Source organism: Pinus tabuliformis, chromosome 9 (assembly GCF_031772625.1).
Source record: "Pinus tabuliformis cultivar Carrire ecotype Pingquan chromosome 9, CPIR1, whole genome shotgun sequence".
Classification (NCBI taxonomy): domain Eukaryota; kingdom Viridiplantae; phylum Streptophyta; class Pinopsida; order Pinales; family Pinaceae; genus Pinus; species Pinus tabuliformis.
Genome location: NC_142307.1, coordinates 447348859 through 447366361, shown reverse-complemented (window position 1 = coordinate 447366361; position 17503 = coordinate 447348859). Strand labels below are relative to the sequence as shown.

At 31.4% G+C, this 17503-nt stretch overlaps 1 protein-coding gene and 1 pseudogene across 1 annotated transcript; both read left to right on the top strand.

Moving 5' to 3' along the window:
• The first annotated feature begins 793 nt into the window (after positions 1-793).
• LOC149149111 (GDP-L-galactose phosphorylase 1-like) lies at positions 794-4722 on the top strand (annotated as a pseudogene).
• A 1878-nt stretch (positions 4723-6600) lies between these two features.
• On the top strand, positions 6601-6858 carry LOC149149110 (uncharacterized). Its single transcript, XM_089445079.1, has one exon. The coding sequence runs from the start codon at positions 6601-6603 to the stop codon at positions 6856-6858; it is 258 nt and encodes an 85-aa protein (XP_089301205.1).
• Positions 6859-17503: the final 10645 nt, after the last annotated feature.

Here is a 17503-nt window from a genome sequence, read left to right as displayed (position 1 = left end):
TTAATGGGAAGGAAAAATATAGTTTTGATGTGACTTGACAGCAAACTCAAATGTCAATTCACATTCATCTCCACAACTTTAAAGTATAGAATATGACAGTATATTAAGTCCAAAAAAATATCCTCAACAACATAAAGCACTGTGTCCACTAAAAGGCTTTTGCATTATATACCATTTATACTGGTATAAATTTATCCTTGAACAAAACTGAAGTAGGTGTAGGTTGGAATCGTACAACTTTGGAAAAAAACAATCCAACCAATCACAAAGGAAAAAAAGGGTGTTCAAACGCCAACACCAAGGAGTCCACGATCCCCTCCAAAACTATGCATCAAACAAGCATTGTTTATATATACAAGTAACTATTTATCATTAATAGCAACCATCGACTCCACAGCTCATGAGTGCTGATAACGATGAGTGCTCAACTTGCACGGCCTTTTGTAAGTCACTGTCAGTTTAAAAAAATGTAAGTGACAAGTCATCACATCTCCATGCATGAAAAGAAAGTTACAACAAATCCATCGATAGTAAATAGAAACTGCCTTAAATGTAAGCCAGAGTACAGAGCAACCATGGAACTGAATCTGATAAGGAGTTTCGAAGCAAACTCCACAAGGTTATCGCCCATGGCAACTGGAAGAAGCCAGAGATACAGTTCTTGATTAAATCGAAGGTTGAAATGCACACCACATTCAACAAGGCAGTAGTAAAGCACGAAACTTTGTGGGAAAATATATCAGAAAACATGAAAGAACGAGGATATGGAAGAAGTGCAGAGACGTGTTCGTAAATGGAGAAATCTGGTAAGAGGATGCAAGAATCCACGGGCAAACGAACCACTAAGAGACATGTATGAGGAAATCAAAAAATTTCTCAATGCACAACCAGGCCGCTGGACTGTCAGGAGAAGGGCCACTAATATTGATAGAGCAGCAACAATTAGTGAGGAACCTCAAGGAAGAACAGGGTGAAACAAACTATCGGCGTATCAAGAGTTCAACGCATACAATGATAGTAGCATTAATAAACATCCTTAACATGAAACTGACGTGAAAATTCACAATGCTAATACACAGCGTTGACACACAGTAATACACAGCATTGATACCACGCGCATCGGCTAGTTTTCAACAAATTAATTTTGTAAGATCCCAGCAATGGAACCTGGTTCACGCACGCAGATCCCAACAATGGTTTTGATTTGTTCTGGTTCTTCAACGGATGGTTCTTCAAAGGAGTAGCATTCAAGATGCAAGAGCAACATAGTTCGCTCTTGCGTGGAGGCACCAATGTAGCAACACGGCCTCAAGGCATGCAGCGATTCGGATGGTTTTTAGGTCTGAGGCTGACAGGTCAGAGGTTTCAGACTCATGGCAGATAGAGCACACAGGGGCAGTGAACAGAGAACAGGAGGCCAAAGGGAGTTACAGCTATTTTTCGAGCTGGCTCTGATACCATGTCAGACCAGGCAGTAACTCCTCAAAGCAAAAACTGATTCATGTGTTTATTCCATCAGGTAGGTCTTCATTATATACATGAGGGAGAGACTGTTTAGTTCGTCTCCCAAAGACTGTTCATATTTCCTATTTATCTATTTACATAAATTCACCCAATCACAAGGATTAGGTGTCAACATTCTAGTATCGGAGCTCGTGTGTTTCATGACATGGACTAACCGCCTCTCGAGGATTCGTTAACTCTGGCGATGCGTCTATTTACTAACACTTGGGGGTTTTGGTGTAACGACAATCGTGATCCCAACAAGTGGTATGAGAGCCAAAGGTCTCTAGTTCGAATCACACCCGGCTCGCACTGGGGGGGAGATTGTTGGGCATTAGAGAATCCAGCGCTCCCCGTGTGTTTCATGACATGGACTAACTGCCTCTCGAGGATCCGTTAACTCTGGCAATGCGTCCGTTTACTAACACCTGCGGGTTTTGGTGTAATAGAAATCGTGATCCCAACATAGACACTCAAGTTAATATTGTTATGTGGGAAAACATAAATGGTAAGTTCATTGCAAAAGGAGGATACCCCTATATACAAGGTTTGAGAAATAGTCCAGGAAATGTTTAGATAAATGGCTTCTTTGGGGGTTCAAAGTTTTTGGGTTAGAAGCATATCAGTAATGAGCATTTTCATAGCTTTGATGAAGACATGTATAATATACTGTGGTAATGTACTCAGTGGTTGGAAAGATGGCATTTGATGCACATTTTCTCCATGTATTGTTATGAGACTCTCCAAATGAGGGATTTTATGTATAATTACAAAACCACTAACCAAAAATATAGTTTAGTGGATATGTAAGACCCGGTTTTATCGTTTTTTTCTATACACAACACACTTGTTTTGTCCCTTGGTTAAGGATGCATACATCTGTGTGGAAGATCTTGCTAGCTCTCACAAAGTTTGGTTCTTTTTCACTATTCCAATAAAATATAAATACTACCATAACTACCTAAAGTTGGGCTGATATATTACTTATTCCTAATAGTATTAACTAGACTTTTACAAAACATTTTAAACAATCATTATCTTTGCAAATCTTGAAAACATAGAACCCAAAAAGCTCAAAAATATCATCAAGACATTGTTCAACAAACCACTAAAGTAGTGACATAGGTTATTGACAATCTATATCAAGCTCATAAATTACTATCAAGGAATTTATATGTAAGACAAACACCTCGTCTCAATGTAGAGGATCTCCTGTTATTTAATTTTATCATATTGAAGCATTTGTAATTTTAAAGTTTATTGATATTTATTCTCTAGTTAGATGACCTCATTTGATTTTTTTCTTGTGTTTTTTACAAATCATTAAGCTTGAAACCTTTTATTTGATGCAAAATTCTAATACATATACATTTCTCAGAGTGAGAGAGAGAGAGAGATTTTGAGTGATTTGCATTTATTTCTATTCTAAGTCACAACATTACCCATAATTTGGGGGAATGGGAAGAATATGTGTTAGGTGGGTGAATTCTCTAATCTATGAAGTGGAGTTCTTGTTTTCTTTCTATGCAGTTACTACATTGATATACTTACATTTTGGAATGACCATACTAATGAAAATTATTCTTCATTTTATGGGTTATATCTAACCTTCCCATTTACATTTGTTTGAGCTTGTAAAATTTGTGATTTGTGCCAATTTCTCCATTGTTCACATCAATGTCAGTCTCCTGTGGAATTCTATTAGGTTTTACAAGGTGAGATTAATACACTTGTTTTCTCTATTTTTAAATAGGTATCCCACTCCTTTGTAGGAAATAAATAAATACCCTCACTTTCTCACCTTTTATATTCATTGCTATGTAAATAAACAGTTTAGCTATTGTGAGAGTTACTAAGAATTGTTGGAATTTTTTTAGATGCAGGAACCTAATACATACTAAAAATATTGCATCCCATAAAAGCATTGAAAGTATGGAAAATTGTAGGAACATATAAAATTTCAAAGTGCAAAATGTGATGCAAATTCTTGAAATTTCCTATTGAACATACATTAATTTGGTTATGCCTTTTGGCGTGATGTTTTTAGGGACACATTTTAACATGGATTCTATGCACAGACTACGCGGCGGTAATAAATTGTAGATCATCCCAAATGAATATGGTTTCATTGCTCAACTGAATGAAGGACATCATCTTAAGAAATGTCCTACTGAATTTCAAGTGTAGAAGGTCTTGCAGGGCATCAACCCCAGTAAGTTCAACTTCACCAAAGTAGGGCGGAAAGAGACACTTCAAGCCTTTGACAGTCCAAATGTGTTTTCCATAAATTTAATTAGAAATAATGATTATGACAACACCTTTTCATGGAGTGTTTGGGGTTTTTTATTGTTCATTGATGCACTTCTAATGTTATTCTTTTCTATACTGCAGGCAAATCCAATTGAATAGGGGCATGTGGTAACTGTGCCTAGAGTATTGGAATGCTTTCCCCAATGTATTTACCATGATAGCTTATCGTTAACATTGTATTTGCTTTTCGAGGCTGGCAATCCAATTTTTCGTCTTGGTTACAATAGCCTCGGATCTTTTGCAACTATAAACCATCTACACTTCCACTTAAGTGCCCTATTTTACTTGCAACATGTGACTCTTTACTCATTGAAACTGTTTTGGTGAAACGTTTGAACATAAATAAAACTTTAAATAGTTCATCGTTTTAATTTTTTTATTCAATAACTTATTTTGAACTATAGAGATATGATTACAACTGTGATGTCCTAAAATTGTACATTTGACGTGATGAATCAATGTGGAATGATTATTATCTTAACGTTCTTTCCCGCACCCACAAAAGGAGTACCATGGAAGTCTAAGAAGGTGGGGACAATATCTTGGAGCTTCTTGACTATCCTGTGAGCGGCCTGGTTTCTAAAGGGGGTAACACTTTGGAGGATCTCTCTGATGTTGTTGGTAGTGCTTGCATTTGTATTCAATGTAACAACATACCATACAATGATCTCATTGCAAATTGCTACAAAACAATGTTTTCGTTTCCTCAAGTATATCGTAATAGCATATTACCAATATTTGTTCCTCCCTCATGTAGTAGTGTAGTTTGCATTGATGGTTGTGTTGATACTTGTTTTTTTTATAAAGTATAGAATACCTTTTTATATTACTAAATATCTTCAAATTGTTTATGTAACTAGCATTATGCAAAAAAACAAGATTTGGGAGAAGTGGACCAAGAGATATTAGATACTCAAGTTAATCCTTCTATGTGGAAAAACATGAATGCATTTAAAAACTTAAATGGTAAGTTGATTGCAAAAAGAGGATACCCCTATATACAAGGTTTCGGAAATAGTTGCTGAAATGTTTAAATAAATGGCTTCTTTGGGGGTTCGATGTTTTTGGCTTAGAAGCATATCAGTAATGAACATTGTCGTACCTTTGATGAAGACATGTATAATATACCTTTGTGGTACTATACTCAGTGGTTAGAAAGATGACATTCGATACACATTTGCTCCATGTATTGTTATGAGACTCTCCAAATGCGGGCTTTTATGTATAATTATAAGGCCACTAAGGATATGTATCATTTTTATTTTTTTCGATTTGATAACTAATTTGTAACTATAGAGATATGATTACAACTATGATATCTCAAAACTATGCAAATTGGCATGATGAACCAATGTGGCAAACTTATTACCTTAACATTCCTTTTCCCATAAAAAAAGCACCCAAAAAGAGAGTATCATTGAAGTCTGAGAAAGGTTGGGTGATGCTTTTAAGATAAATGCATATGAAACAACTAAATATTGTTGATATAGTCATTTTACTAAACAACATCACTTCGACTACCAATAAAGACAATGCTCACTAAGCTCTTCACCCATTTCGCCAAAGAATGTCTTTACTCTTGCCAGCAGAAAAAGTCAAAGTTACGGGTTCATTGCATCTTAAAAAAACATCGTCGTGAGAGAACCATCACATTCAATAAAAGATCCATACTTACATTCACAAACCATTCATTTCCAAATTTCCAAGCTAGCTAGTACCCTAGAAGGGTATGAACCTGAAGTAAAGCTCTATATATATATATATATATATATATATATATATATATATATATATATATATATATATATATATATGAAATTTACCATTGAATCGAATTGATATTTTTTAGAAATATAGATTTGAACCAACATAACTAAAATAATGTTTATTAAGTGATAAGCCCATGGGACTTTGGATTGACGGTGAATGGGTGCCCTCTTAAAGCACTCTTTGTGATAGGTTACTAGTTCAAATCCTCGTGGGTGCTTACCTAGCTAAAAAACATTTATTAAGTGATAGATAATAATAATAGCATTTAATCATTAAATATTAACTATAAGATATAATGAATATAATATAGTAAAGATAAATAAAAAAAGGAAAAAAAAAAAGATAAAGAAAGAAAAAAGAAAAAAGAAAAAGAAGAAGAAAAAAAGAGAGGCCTTAATAGTATAGTAAAATGAATTAAAAAACAAAAAAAAATAGGTATGTGTGGAGGGTAAGGAAAACACAAAAACAACCTTGGATAAGAAAGCTAGTTAAGAAATTGGATAAAAAACCTAGTGAAGAAATTAGCATGAGGGCTTTTAGAATAAATTAAATTTGAATTGGCCCGCACTTCTTTTCATTCCCGGCAACAAGGATTCCATCATCGTGCAAGTTGAAATCAGATTCTAAATTTCAAGAGTCAAAGATTAACACGCAAAATAAAATACTGGGGATTCATGTAACAGATTTGAGAGATGGGGTGATTGTGAAAAACAAGTGTCACGCACGAGTACATGTTGACCGTAACGGAGAGTGATAAAGTCGGGTTTCGCTTTGACACGATTTCGGGTTGAGTTGCGCTGAATTCCTTCGACCGATTGTAAACCCTCCATGCCATTCCGGTGTGTTGTCTATAAGTAAGATCCATCCATCGCACTACAATTCCAAAACGCAATTCGCAATTCCTTTTTCTATTATCGATTCCGTTATACATTCTGCAAGTAGAGTTAGAATTCATCATTTTATTTTCACTTTTGTATCAACAAGATGGCCATGGCCATGAAATCCAAGAAGACGGAAATGGCGCGGTTGTGCTGGATATCAATAGTAGCAATGCTGTTGTTCACTTCGACGATTCTGGTGACACACGCTGGAGCTGAAGATGAAGCTGCTGCCGCTAAGTCTAACGAAGAAGTAGGTTCTGGAAGATTGGCAGAAGGGTCGACAAAGGCTGCATCTGGGTGCCACAAGCCGGGCTACCCTGTACCCCCTCATTCTCACTGCCCTCCATCTCCACCTCCCCATGCCCATCGCCTTCGTCCTATCCCGCATGCTTAATCTCCCTGGTCTCATATTTTGTGTTATTAAATCTCACCAGGAGCACATGCACATCACTAATGTGGTCTGCTTGCTTTCACCTTAGGTTCTCATCACCTCCTAGCAAGTAAATAAATAAATGCCATTCATGTAATGTAATCATTTGGCAAAACATTTCTCTTATCTCGATCTCAATTAAATTCTGTGAAATTTGTTGGTATAAGTTTTAAAATAATGGTTACAGCTAGTTATTTATGCATGATGATATGAATGTCTCTTTCATCCGAATAGTATTTGAACACATTTATATTATTAGTGGTGATAAACACAATACTATTACATATTATAAAGCTTTATTAAACTTCAAAATAGTATTTTTTAAATTTAATTAATATTTTATTTTTCCTTTTATATTGATACTCTTTAAATTAACCTATCAAAAATTCATTTCGGCCTAAAGGATTGTAAGATTATTTTATGGAAAAATTGTGAAATCATCTATTAATTCTTAGGATATAAATAGTGTTTACAACTTTCTAAATGATTTGTTCTCATCATGATGTGATAACGGATGCCTTCAAGGATCAAATATAAAGACATGGTTTGAGATCAAGGCATGTCAATTAATGATTAAAAATTTAACATATCTCATAATTTTTTTCTGTAATAAATTGAATATCCATCCAAATGATACAAAATGAAACTTAATTTCAACATTTAATTTTGGTCCATTAATATTTCTAAAACTTGTGTATTAAAAAATTATATATATATATTTCTTAAACCTTTCATATATCATTAAAAAATATACATGGCATGCATGTAAATTTAGTTATGTATCAACTCTAATATATGAACTAAATGATTCATAGTATTGCATGTTCATCCTTAAATATTTTCATTCTTTTTTTGTTTCTCATTGTAATTTTTTTTAGAAGAAATGACATGTGCTTCGAATGAAACAAGGAACTCATACTTATGATTTGGACTACTTGCCATGTTGTTCAACAAAATTCTTAGTAATGACTATGGTCATATAGGAAAATTGAGAGGATTCGTACCTAACAACCTTATTATAATAAGTTATTACCTCATATCTATTGTATGAGATTCATTCTTCCTATATCTAATAATGTTCGGCATCAAAGATTTCTCATTTGAATACAACTATAGATGTTGAGAAGGAAGAATGAAGTAAAAGTATACATAAAGTGGTAACAAATGCTTTTATTTTTCTAATTTACTCTATTTCTTAATCATTGAATTCATTAAAACATGTGTAATATTATTTTCACTTTTGGGACATACTTATATTAATATGATAACAATGTAAATTTAGAAACATCTAAACCTATTTATCAAGTGACATTTCCTTACATTGCCTAGAAAATGCTCTCCAAATATATGATTCTGAAATACATTAGTTGAAATAGCTCAAAGCTAAATATTAGCGAGTAAAATGAGTATTTTTTTTAGGAATGACTCATGACTCACTTAGAATACTCACTATAAATTTACCATAACGACCTATGACTACAATTGACTAGTCTATCATTAGAAATAAAATGGAATAAAAGGAACTTGTATCTTTCTCGAAACACAACTTCTTAATGTGAATAGTGGTTTTTAATGTTTAGTAATGCACCCCAAATTGAAAACGTATCTAGGTTGTTTTGAGTTTGAAGAGCTGGCACTTTTGGCCTTATGGACCATTATTAGATCAAAAATGTGAAGTTGAGGTGTACACTTGTATTCTAGTGTGAAGACCCTTTTAATACCCGTATTGTAGATGTCATGACGAATTGTAATATTTAAATTTTTTGGAAATGTTAACACAAGTAATGGATCACCTTCATTATTTGTCGAGAAGGAAGTGGGTCTCTACTATATAATTTTGATGATGGTTGTGCATTGTATGAATGTGTTGACATCATAATTTCAAATGATAGGAATGGAAGATTCTGATATGTTATTGCTTCTCTAATTTCCATGCTAAATTATAGATTTCATGCATACCACTCTTTGTAAAAAGGACGATTTCAAACTTAGTGATGATATGAATATAAACATGATGATATGCACTTTTGATTCCTAGAATATGTGGCTAGCATGACTTATAAAGGTGTAAACTGTTGATTTCTGATAGTATCTGATGTTTTGTATGCTTCAAAAATTGTAGGGAGGCTAAGGCACATGTATTCCATAATACGTAGCAATCATTTTGGGAAATTCCACCTCGAGACAGATTTATTAAAATAATTAATTATTTTTAATGGGTCCCTAAGTCTAAGCTTAGGAAATTAAAATAATTAAATGGTATTAATAAATCTATGAGTGAAACTTCTAGAAGAAGACAATGATCAATCAAAAATTATTTGAGCCATTGATTAGAATCTAATCTGGGTCATTGGTTATCAACTGAATGATTATAAGAGTAGGCTTACTCAGAAGTTGGAGAGAACATCGAGTAAGATATTAGAGATCAAATTTCTGAAGGGAGTGACGCAACAGTTACCAAAGAGAGATTTGAAGTGGTTTCTTGCAGTGAGGGCCAGAGATAGTATTTGGAAGGAAGTTTTTCCAGATCCGGTGAGTGCATAGTAGAGAGAGAGTGTACTCCATAGAAATATTGATGCAGTGAAGAGAGGCAGCACATACCTTTAGAGGGAGACTTATATTTGTTGAGGAGAAGTCAATTTTCAGAGAAAGAAGATAGAGTGGGAGCCTGGAGAGCCAAAAGATCTATTTCCCAAAGTAGAAACTAATCAAGAGTAGAGGGAGAGAGCTACGCTTGTCCCAGCAGGCTGACACAAAACTGATTAGGCTGATGAGTGTGTTTGTGTCATGTATGAATGGCTTTGCAAGTTTGTTTCCTAAAATTGAAATGGGTTCCTCTACATTGAGTTCATTTACCTGCAGCTAAATGTTGTGATACCTGAGAGAGGAAACACCAATGTTTATGCCCATCATAAGACCATAATTAAGGTGTCTCCAAATCATGCAGACGAGGAATTATCATTCTTAGGAAAGTTATCCAAGAATTTATGATTGAATATATTCATGGAAATATATATAATTGGCATTGTAATTCCTATATCAAATTGATACTTCTTTGTGTCTTATTTTATTGCATCAAATGTTTTGTCTGTGAGAATGGTTAGGAGTGGAGAAAATCGAGATTATGGGTGAATTTAATGGAGTGAGGTTAAATCAGGGAAAGTATTGAAAGACATTGAAGGATTTTTATTAATCAAACTTGGGTATGCGAATTATATATATATATATATATATATATATATATATATATATATATATATATATATATATATATATATATATATATATATATATATATATATGATTCTATGTTTAGTATTGAAAAGTATGGTGAGTTAATTATAATTAAATTAGGATAATCATATAAATTAAATGGTTGGTAAACATTGATAAACATATCAGAAATGCATTTCCATTATGCATCTCAATATCATTAAAATTAACTAAATTGTGATTTTATTTTTAAATTGTTATTATTATTATTAAAAGAGTAAATATACTTGTTAAATATATATACATTTAAAAAAAAACATGTAATAATATTCATTGATTCAGTTTATCATGGAAATTCTTAACTTGTAAATAACTCCTCTTATATTACCATGGGCCAATACCACGGATTAATACCACATACCTAAGATTATATGTTTTGATATGATATTTTCTTTAATTAATTAATTTAAGATAAATTAAAAGGGAAAAAAAGTACAAGTAAATTTCTTTAGGAAATAAAAGGTTAAGTTAAGATTATGCACGCATGAAAGAATACAATCATAGGTACTAAAACAAGAAATAGAAATTGATAGGAAAACATTTTTATTTTTAAAATAGCAGCATACGTTTGTAGGTAATCGGCTATGTGAATTATAAAGATATGTGATTCTATGTTTAGTATTGAAAAGTATGGTGAGTTAATTATAATTAATTTTGGATAATCATATAAATTAAATGGTTCGTAAAAATTGATAAACATAAGAAAAATACATTTCCATTATGCATCTCAATATCATAAAAATTAACTAAATTGTGATTTCATTTTTAACTTATTAGTATTACTATTATTAAAAGAGTAAATATATTAGTTAAATATAAATACATTTAAAAAAAACATGTAACAATATTCATTGATTCAGTTTATCATGGAATTTCTTAACTTGTAGATAACTCCTCTTATATTACCATGGGCCAATACCACGACTTAATACCACATACCTAATATTATATGTGTTGATATGATATTTTCTATAATTAATTAATTTTAGATAAATTAAGAGGGAAAAAATACAAGTAAATTTCTGTAGGAAATAAAAGGTTAATTTAAGATCATGCCCACATGGAAGAATAAAATACAAAAATACTAAAACAAGAAATTGATAGAAATTTTTTGTTTTCTTTAAATTGCAGCATGGTTTCGTAGGAAATCCAGTCTGTGAATTATAAAGATGTATGGTTCTATGATTTTAGTATTGAAAAGTGCGTTGAGTTAATTATAATTAAATTAGGATGATCATATAAATTAAACGATTGATAAACATGTCAAAATTACATCTTCATTATACATCTCAAAATCATAAAACATAACTAAATTATTATTTTATTTTTTATTATTATTATTATTATTATTATTATTATTATTATTATTAAACGAATAAATATATTAGTTAAACATAAATACATTTTTAAAAAACATGTAATAATATTCACTGATTCAATTTTATTTTTAACTTTTTTTGGTACAAACCATTAAGCTCGAAACCTTTTCTTCTATGTCACAACACTACTCATAATTTGGGTAAGTGGGAAGAATATGTGTTACATGGGTGAATTCTCTGATCTATGAAGTGGAGTTCTTGTTTTCTTTCACTACTCATAATCTGGGGGAGTAGTAAGAATATGTGTTAGATGGGTGAATTCATTTATCTGTGAAGTGGATTTCTTGCTTTCTTTCTATGTAGCTACTACATTTACAGACTTACATTTTGTAATGACCACAATGAAGCCAATTATTTACACTCAATGGGATATATCTGGTAGTCCTCTAAACCAGCGTTCCAATGCCTCTTACGGATTCCAATTCCGACCCCGGATTCTCCTATAACACTAAAAACAAAATTTCGTAGGACCTCAAGAATCTATATGAAAAAAGTAAAAAAAACCACTCTTCTCATCAATGAAGGAAAACTTCGCCCTTTAGAAGCCTCCAGGTTCATGAAAACCACCTTGGCTGAATTCAGTGTGAATTTGGTTGACTCAGGATGAGTTTTCGAACTTGGTCTTATGGCTCCATGACACCTAGGCTAGGTTTAATGACCATCACATTTGTTGTTTTAACAACTTCAACAAAAAAAACCATAAATAAACTTTATAATAACCACAGGACCATTGGCGGCTTGCTAACTGGGCATAGGATGTTGACCGCCCACATGTGAATGGGGTAGTCTAACCACGACCTGACATCTGACGGCTATCCCGATGATTTCAGCGACAACTTTGTTAACCACCCGCATGTGACAACTACCCAGTGGTTACATCTAGCAGCCAACCTTAGATGTGGTTGTGGTCAAGGCCTATGGTCTTGGTTTTATATTTGTTTTACAAATTTTTAACATATGAATATAGTCCAAATTTATATGAGCATAGGTTTAGAGGTTTAGACTTAGGCAATGATTCATTAGGTATAGAATTAGCCTTTGATAAATGGTTTAGGGCTTAGGTGTTAGGTTAATGCACTTAGGGTTTATGTTTTTAGCATTAGGTTTGTATTAGGTTTAGATTTCAAAAAATAACATATGTACCTTTTCTTCGTCACAAAGTTACATTTGTACCAATATCACAGGACGATAACCTATGTCGACAAACCATATCAAACCCTGCAATGTGGATGACAACCCGTAGTGATGATAAACCCGTGAGGCAATGACATGACACATGTCATTGACCAATCATTGCAGAACTGTTGATGGACATAAGTCGATAGCTAGGTACAAACCCATATCCACTGAATGCCATGAAAACCATAAACATTACATGAACAACATGATCCATAACCAACATTGTCGAACTGTCGAAGCTAAACTGAATTGACAACAACATTGAATACTCATGATGACACTTGAACACCGATGCAATTGAATCAATGAAATCCTCTTGGATCAGTAACCCTAATATTTAATATCATATGATCCTAATCTTTGGTAGTTTTTTTGTCCATAATTTTGATAAAAAAAGTAGTCTCCAAATATGTCTCCTTACACTATAGATATCTATTTTCTCTATAATGCCCGTGATTACATTCAATAGAACTGGGTGTAAAGTGTCCTTGTTCTTGTATTTTCAAACTATATAAATCTATTTTGCAACTTCCTAAACTGACATTCAAATCTAAAGGGTCGAACATTTTTTAGAATCTTTGAATGAAATGAGAAATTTTCAATTAATACCTCCTTTCAGTATTCTATATCGGCATTTAAAATGTACAAACAAAATTGTAATATCAGAAAAACAATTGTTAAAATTTGAGAAAAAGGGGTCTATGTATGGACTCTCAATAATATTCAACAGTTTTTTTGTTACAATCAAATTGGAAAGGATGATTCCTATGTAATATTATCAAAAAATAGAAAAAAAATAAAATTAAAAATATGTAGACATAATACATCATTTTACAAGATGAAATAATGTGGCTCCTTTCTGAATATTTTCATCACAAGAGAAATATTGAATATTTTCAAAGTCTTCAGTATTCCCTAGATTCACAAATTCATCATCGATTCCTAAATTCATCATAATCAACGCGGTCAAACAAAATTGTAATATCAGAAAAATAGTTATTAAAATTTGAAAAAAAAACTGCGTATCCACTCTATTAAGTACTTCTTTTGTCACAATCAAATTGGAAAAGATGATTCATATGTAATATTATCAAAATTTAGAAAAAAATCTAATAAAAAAAGTATACATAATACTTTTTTTTACAAGATGAAATAATAAGCACTGCATGATATGTTACCCCTTTATATTTTCATCTAGACATAAATATTCAATATTTTCAAAGTCTTGAGTATCCCGTGGAATCCCAAATTCATCATAATGAGTGGGGTTAAACAAAATTGTAATATCCAAAAAAAAATGTTAAATTTTGAGAAAAAAACTACCTATGTCACTGTACCTAACACTCCCTGTGTGTACTCAGTGTGATGGGAGTCGCTCCTCCTACTCCACAGCACACACCAACATGCTACAACAAATAACCATGCATCTTTGTGCTCCTTTGTAGGCCATTGCTCATCAGTGTATGCTCCTACATATCCCTGGATTCCATGGCCTAAATTTGTGTCAGTATGCGTCGGCCTACACCCGATTTTCATCATCACCTCCACTATTGCATCATCATACCCTTCGATGAATGAATCTCCCCTCCAAATCCTCCTGGAGGGACTCGAGAAGTGAATCTCCTTACGTACTAGTAGTGATGCCACCAATGCTCTGCTCCTCTATGTCCTTTGTGCCCCACATAACTATGGAGAATTCCCAACCCCATACAAGGCACTGTCTGGTGGCCTGCCAATGCCACCTCCTCTGACAATCTCCTGCAAGGGTGTGTTGATTAACTCGTGACCCCATGCATAACCAACATAACCTGATGAGCCATGGAGCTCCCTCACACAATAACTGGCCACTGGTGTTGACTGGAATTTCCCTAGCAATTGTGTGTGCTAGACCACTAGGTCAACTATATCATCAATGCCAAAGTCAATCAAAAAATGGTAGATAGTCCCACCTTGATCTCAATGCTATTTATTACTCTCTGGATTTCCAAATTCATTATAATGAGTAAGGTTAAGTGATATGATTAGATTAAAAAAACAAAACTTACACGATTAACAAATATAAAATATAAGAAGAAAAAAATTACAAGATCAATGAGCACTAAATATAAGAGAGAAACAAAATACAAGTAAATTTCTTTTAAAAAACAAAAAATTAATTTAAAATCATGTACACATGAAATATAAAATATAAAATCAGAAATTGAAAGGAAAACGTATTTATTTTTAAATCGTAGCATGTTTCTAGTTCAACGAATACCAAATATAAATGGGAAAAAATAATACAAGTAACTTTCTTTAAGAAGTAAAAGGTTAATTTAAGATCATGCCAGCGCATATGAAAAAATTTAATACACATGTAATAAATCAAAACATGTTTATTTTTAAAATCGCAGTATGGTTTCGTAGGTAATCTAGTTACATAAACCTGAAATAAGGGAAAAACAATGAAAGTAAATTTTCCTAGGAAATAAAAAGTTAATTTAGGATATGCATACATGAAAGAATATAATACATAAATACTAAAACAAAACAAAAAGTTGATAGGAAAAGATATTTATATTTAAAATGCACGGAATTTTATAAGTAATCAAATTTGTGAATTATAAAGATGTATAGTTTTATTTTTTAATATTTAAAAGTGTATTGACTTAATTATAATTATATAAATTATATGGTTGATAAACTTTGATAAATATATCAAAAATACGTTTTTATTATATATCTCAATATCATAAAAAAATTAAGTAAATTGTGATTTTAAATTATTGTTATTATTATTAAAGACTAAATATATTAGTTAAACATAAATAAATTTAGAAAAAAATGTAATAATATTTATTGATTCAATTTATCATAGAAATTATTAACTTGTAAATATATCTTCTTATATTACCATGGGCCAATACCACATGCCTAATATTATATGTCTTGATATTATATTTTCTTTAATTAATTAATTTAAGATAAATTAAGAGGGAAAAAATACAAGTAAATTTCTTTAGGAAATAAAAGGTTTATTTAAGACTATGTGCACATGAAATAATACAATACACGGGTACTAAAACAAGAAAGAGAAATTGATAGGAAAACATTTTTATTTTTAAAATAGCGACATACTTCCCTAGGTAATCGAGTATGTGAATTATAAAGATATATGATTCTATGTTTAGTATTGAAAAGTATGGTGAGTTAATTATAATTAAACTAGGATAATCATATAAATTAAAATGTTGGTAAACATTGATAAACATATTAAAGATAAATTTCCATTATGCATCTCAATATCCTAAAAATTGACTAAATTGTGATTTTATTTTTAAATTAATATTATTATTATTATTGAAAGAGTAAATATATTAGTTAAATATAAATACATTTAAAAAAATATGTAACAATATTCATTTATTCAGTTTATCATGGAAATTCTTAGCTTGTAAATAACTCCTCTTATATTACCATGGGCCAATACCACGACTTAATACCACATACCTAATATTATATATGTTGATATGATATTTTCTATAATTAATTAATTTATGATAAATTAAGAGGGAAATAAAAATAAAAGTAAATTTCTTTAGGAAATAAAAGGTTAATTTAAGATGATTCCCACATGAAAGAATACAATATAGAAATACCAAAAAAAGAAATTGATAGGAATTTTTTGTTTTCTTCAAATTGTACCATGCTTCCATAGGTAATCAAGTCTGTGAATTATAAATCTGTATGGTTCTATGATTTTAGTATTGAAAAGTGTGTTTAGTTAATTATAATTAAATTTGGATGATCATGTAAATTAAACAAGTTTGTGAATTATAAAGATGTATGGGTCTATGATTTTATTATTTAAAAGTGTGCTTAGTTAATTATAATTAAATTATGATGATCATATAAATTAAGTGATTAGTAAACATTGATAAACATATCAAAATTGCATCTTCATTATACATCTCAATATCATAAAACATAACTAAATTATTATTATTATTATTATTATTATTATTATTATTATTATTAAAAGAATAAATATACTAGTTAAACATAAATACATTTTAAAAAAACATGTAATAATATTTATTGATTCAAATTTATTTTTAATTTTTTTTTGGTACAAACCATAAGCTTGAAACCCTTTATTCGAGGTGGAATTATTATACATATACATTTCTATGTCAGAGAGAGGGAGTTTGAGTTATATGCATTTATTTCTATTCTAGGTCACAACACTACTCATAATCTGGGGAAGTGGGAAGAATATGTGTTAGATGGGTGAATTCTCTGATCTATGAAGTGGAGTTCTTGTTTTCTTTCACTACTCATAATTTGGGGGAGTGGTAAGAATATGTGTTAGATGGGTGAATTCTCTTATCTATGAAGTGGAGTTCTTGTTTTCTTTCTATGCGGCTACTACATTTACAGACTTACATTTTGGAATGACCACAATGAAGCTAATTACTTTCATTATATGGGATATATCTAGCTTCCCCATTTACCTTTCTCTGAGCTTGAAAAATTTATGATATGTTCCAATTTATCCATTGTTGGCATGAATGTGAGTCTCATGTGGAATTATGTCTATTTTTACTAGGTGAGATTGATAGACTTGTTTTCCCTATTTTGCAAACAAGTATCCCACTCCTTTATAGGATTTAAATTAAGACATTCACTTTCTCACCTTTTTTGTTCATTTTTATATAAATAAATTGTTGCGATGTTGTCAAAGTTACTTAGAATTGTTAGTATTTTTTTATATGGAACTGAATACATACTAAAAATAT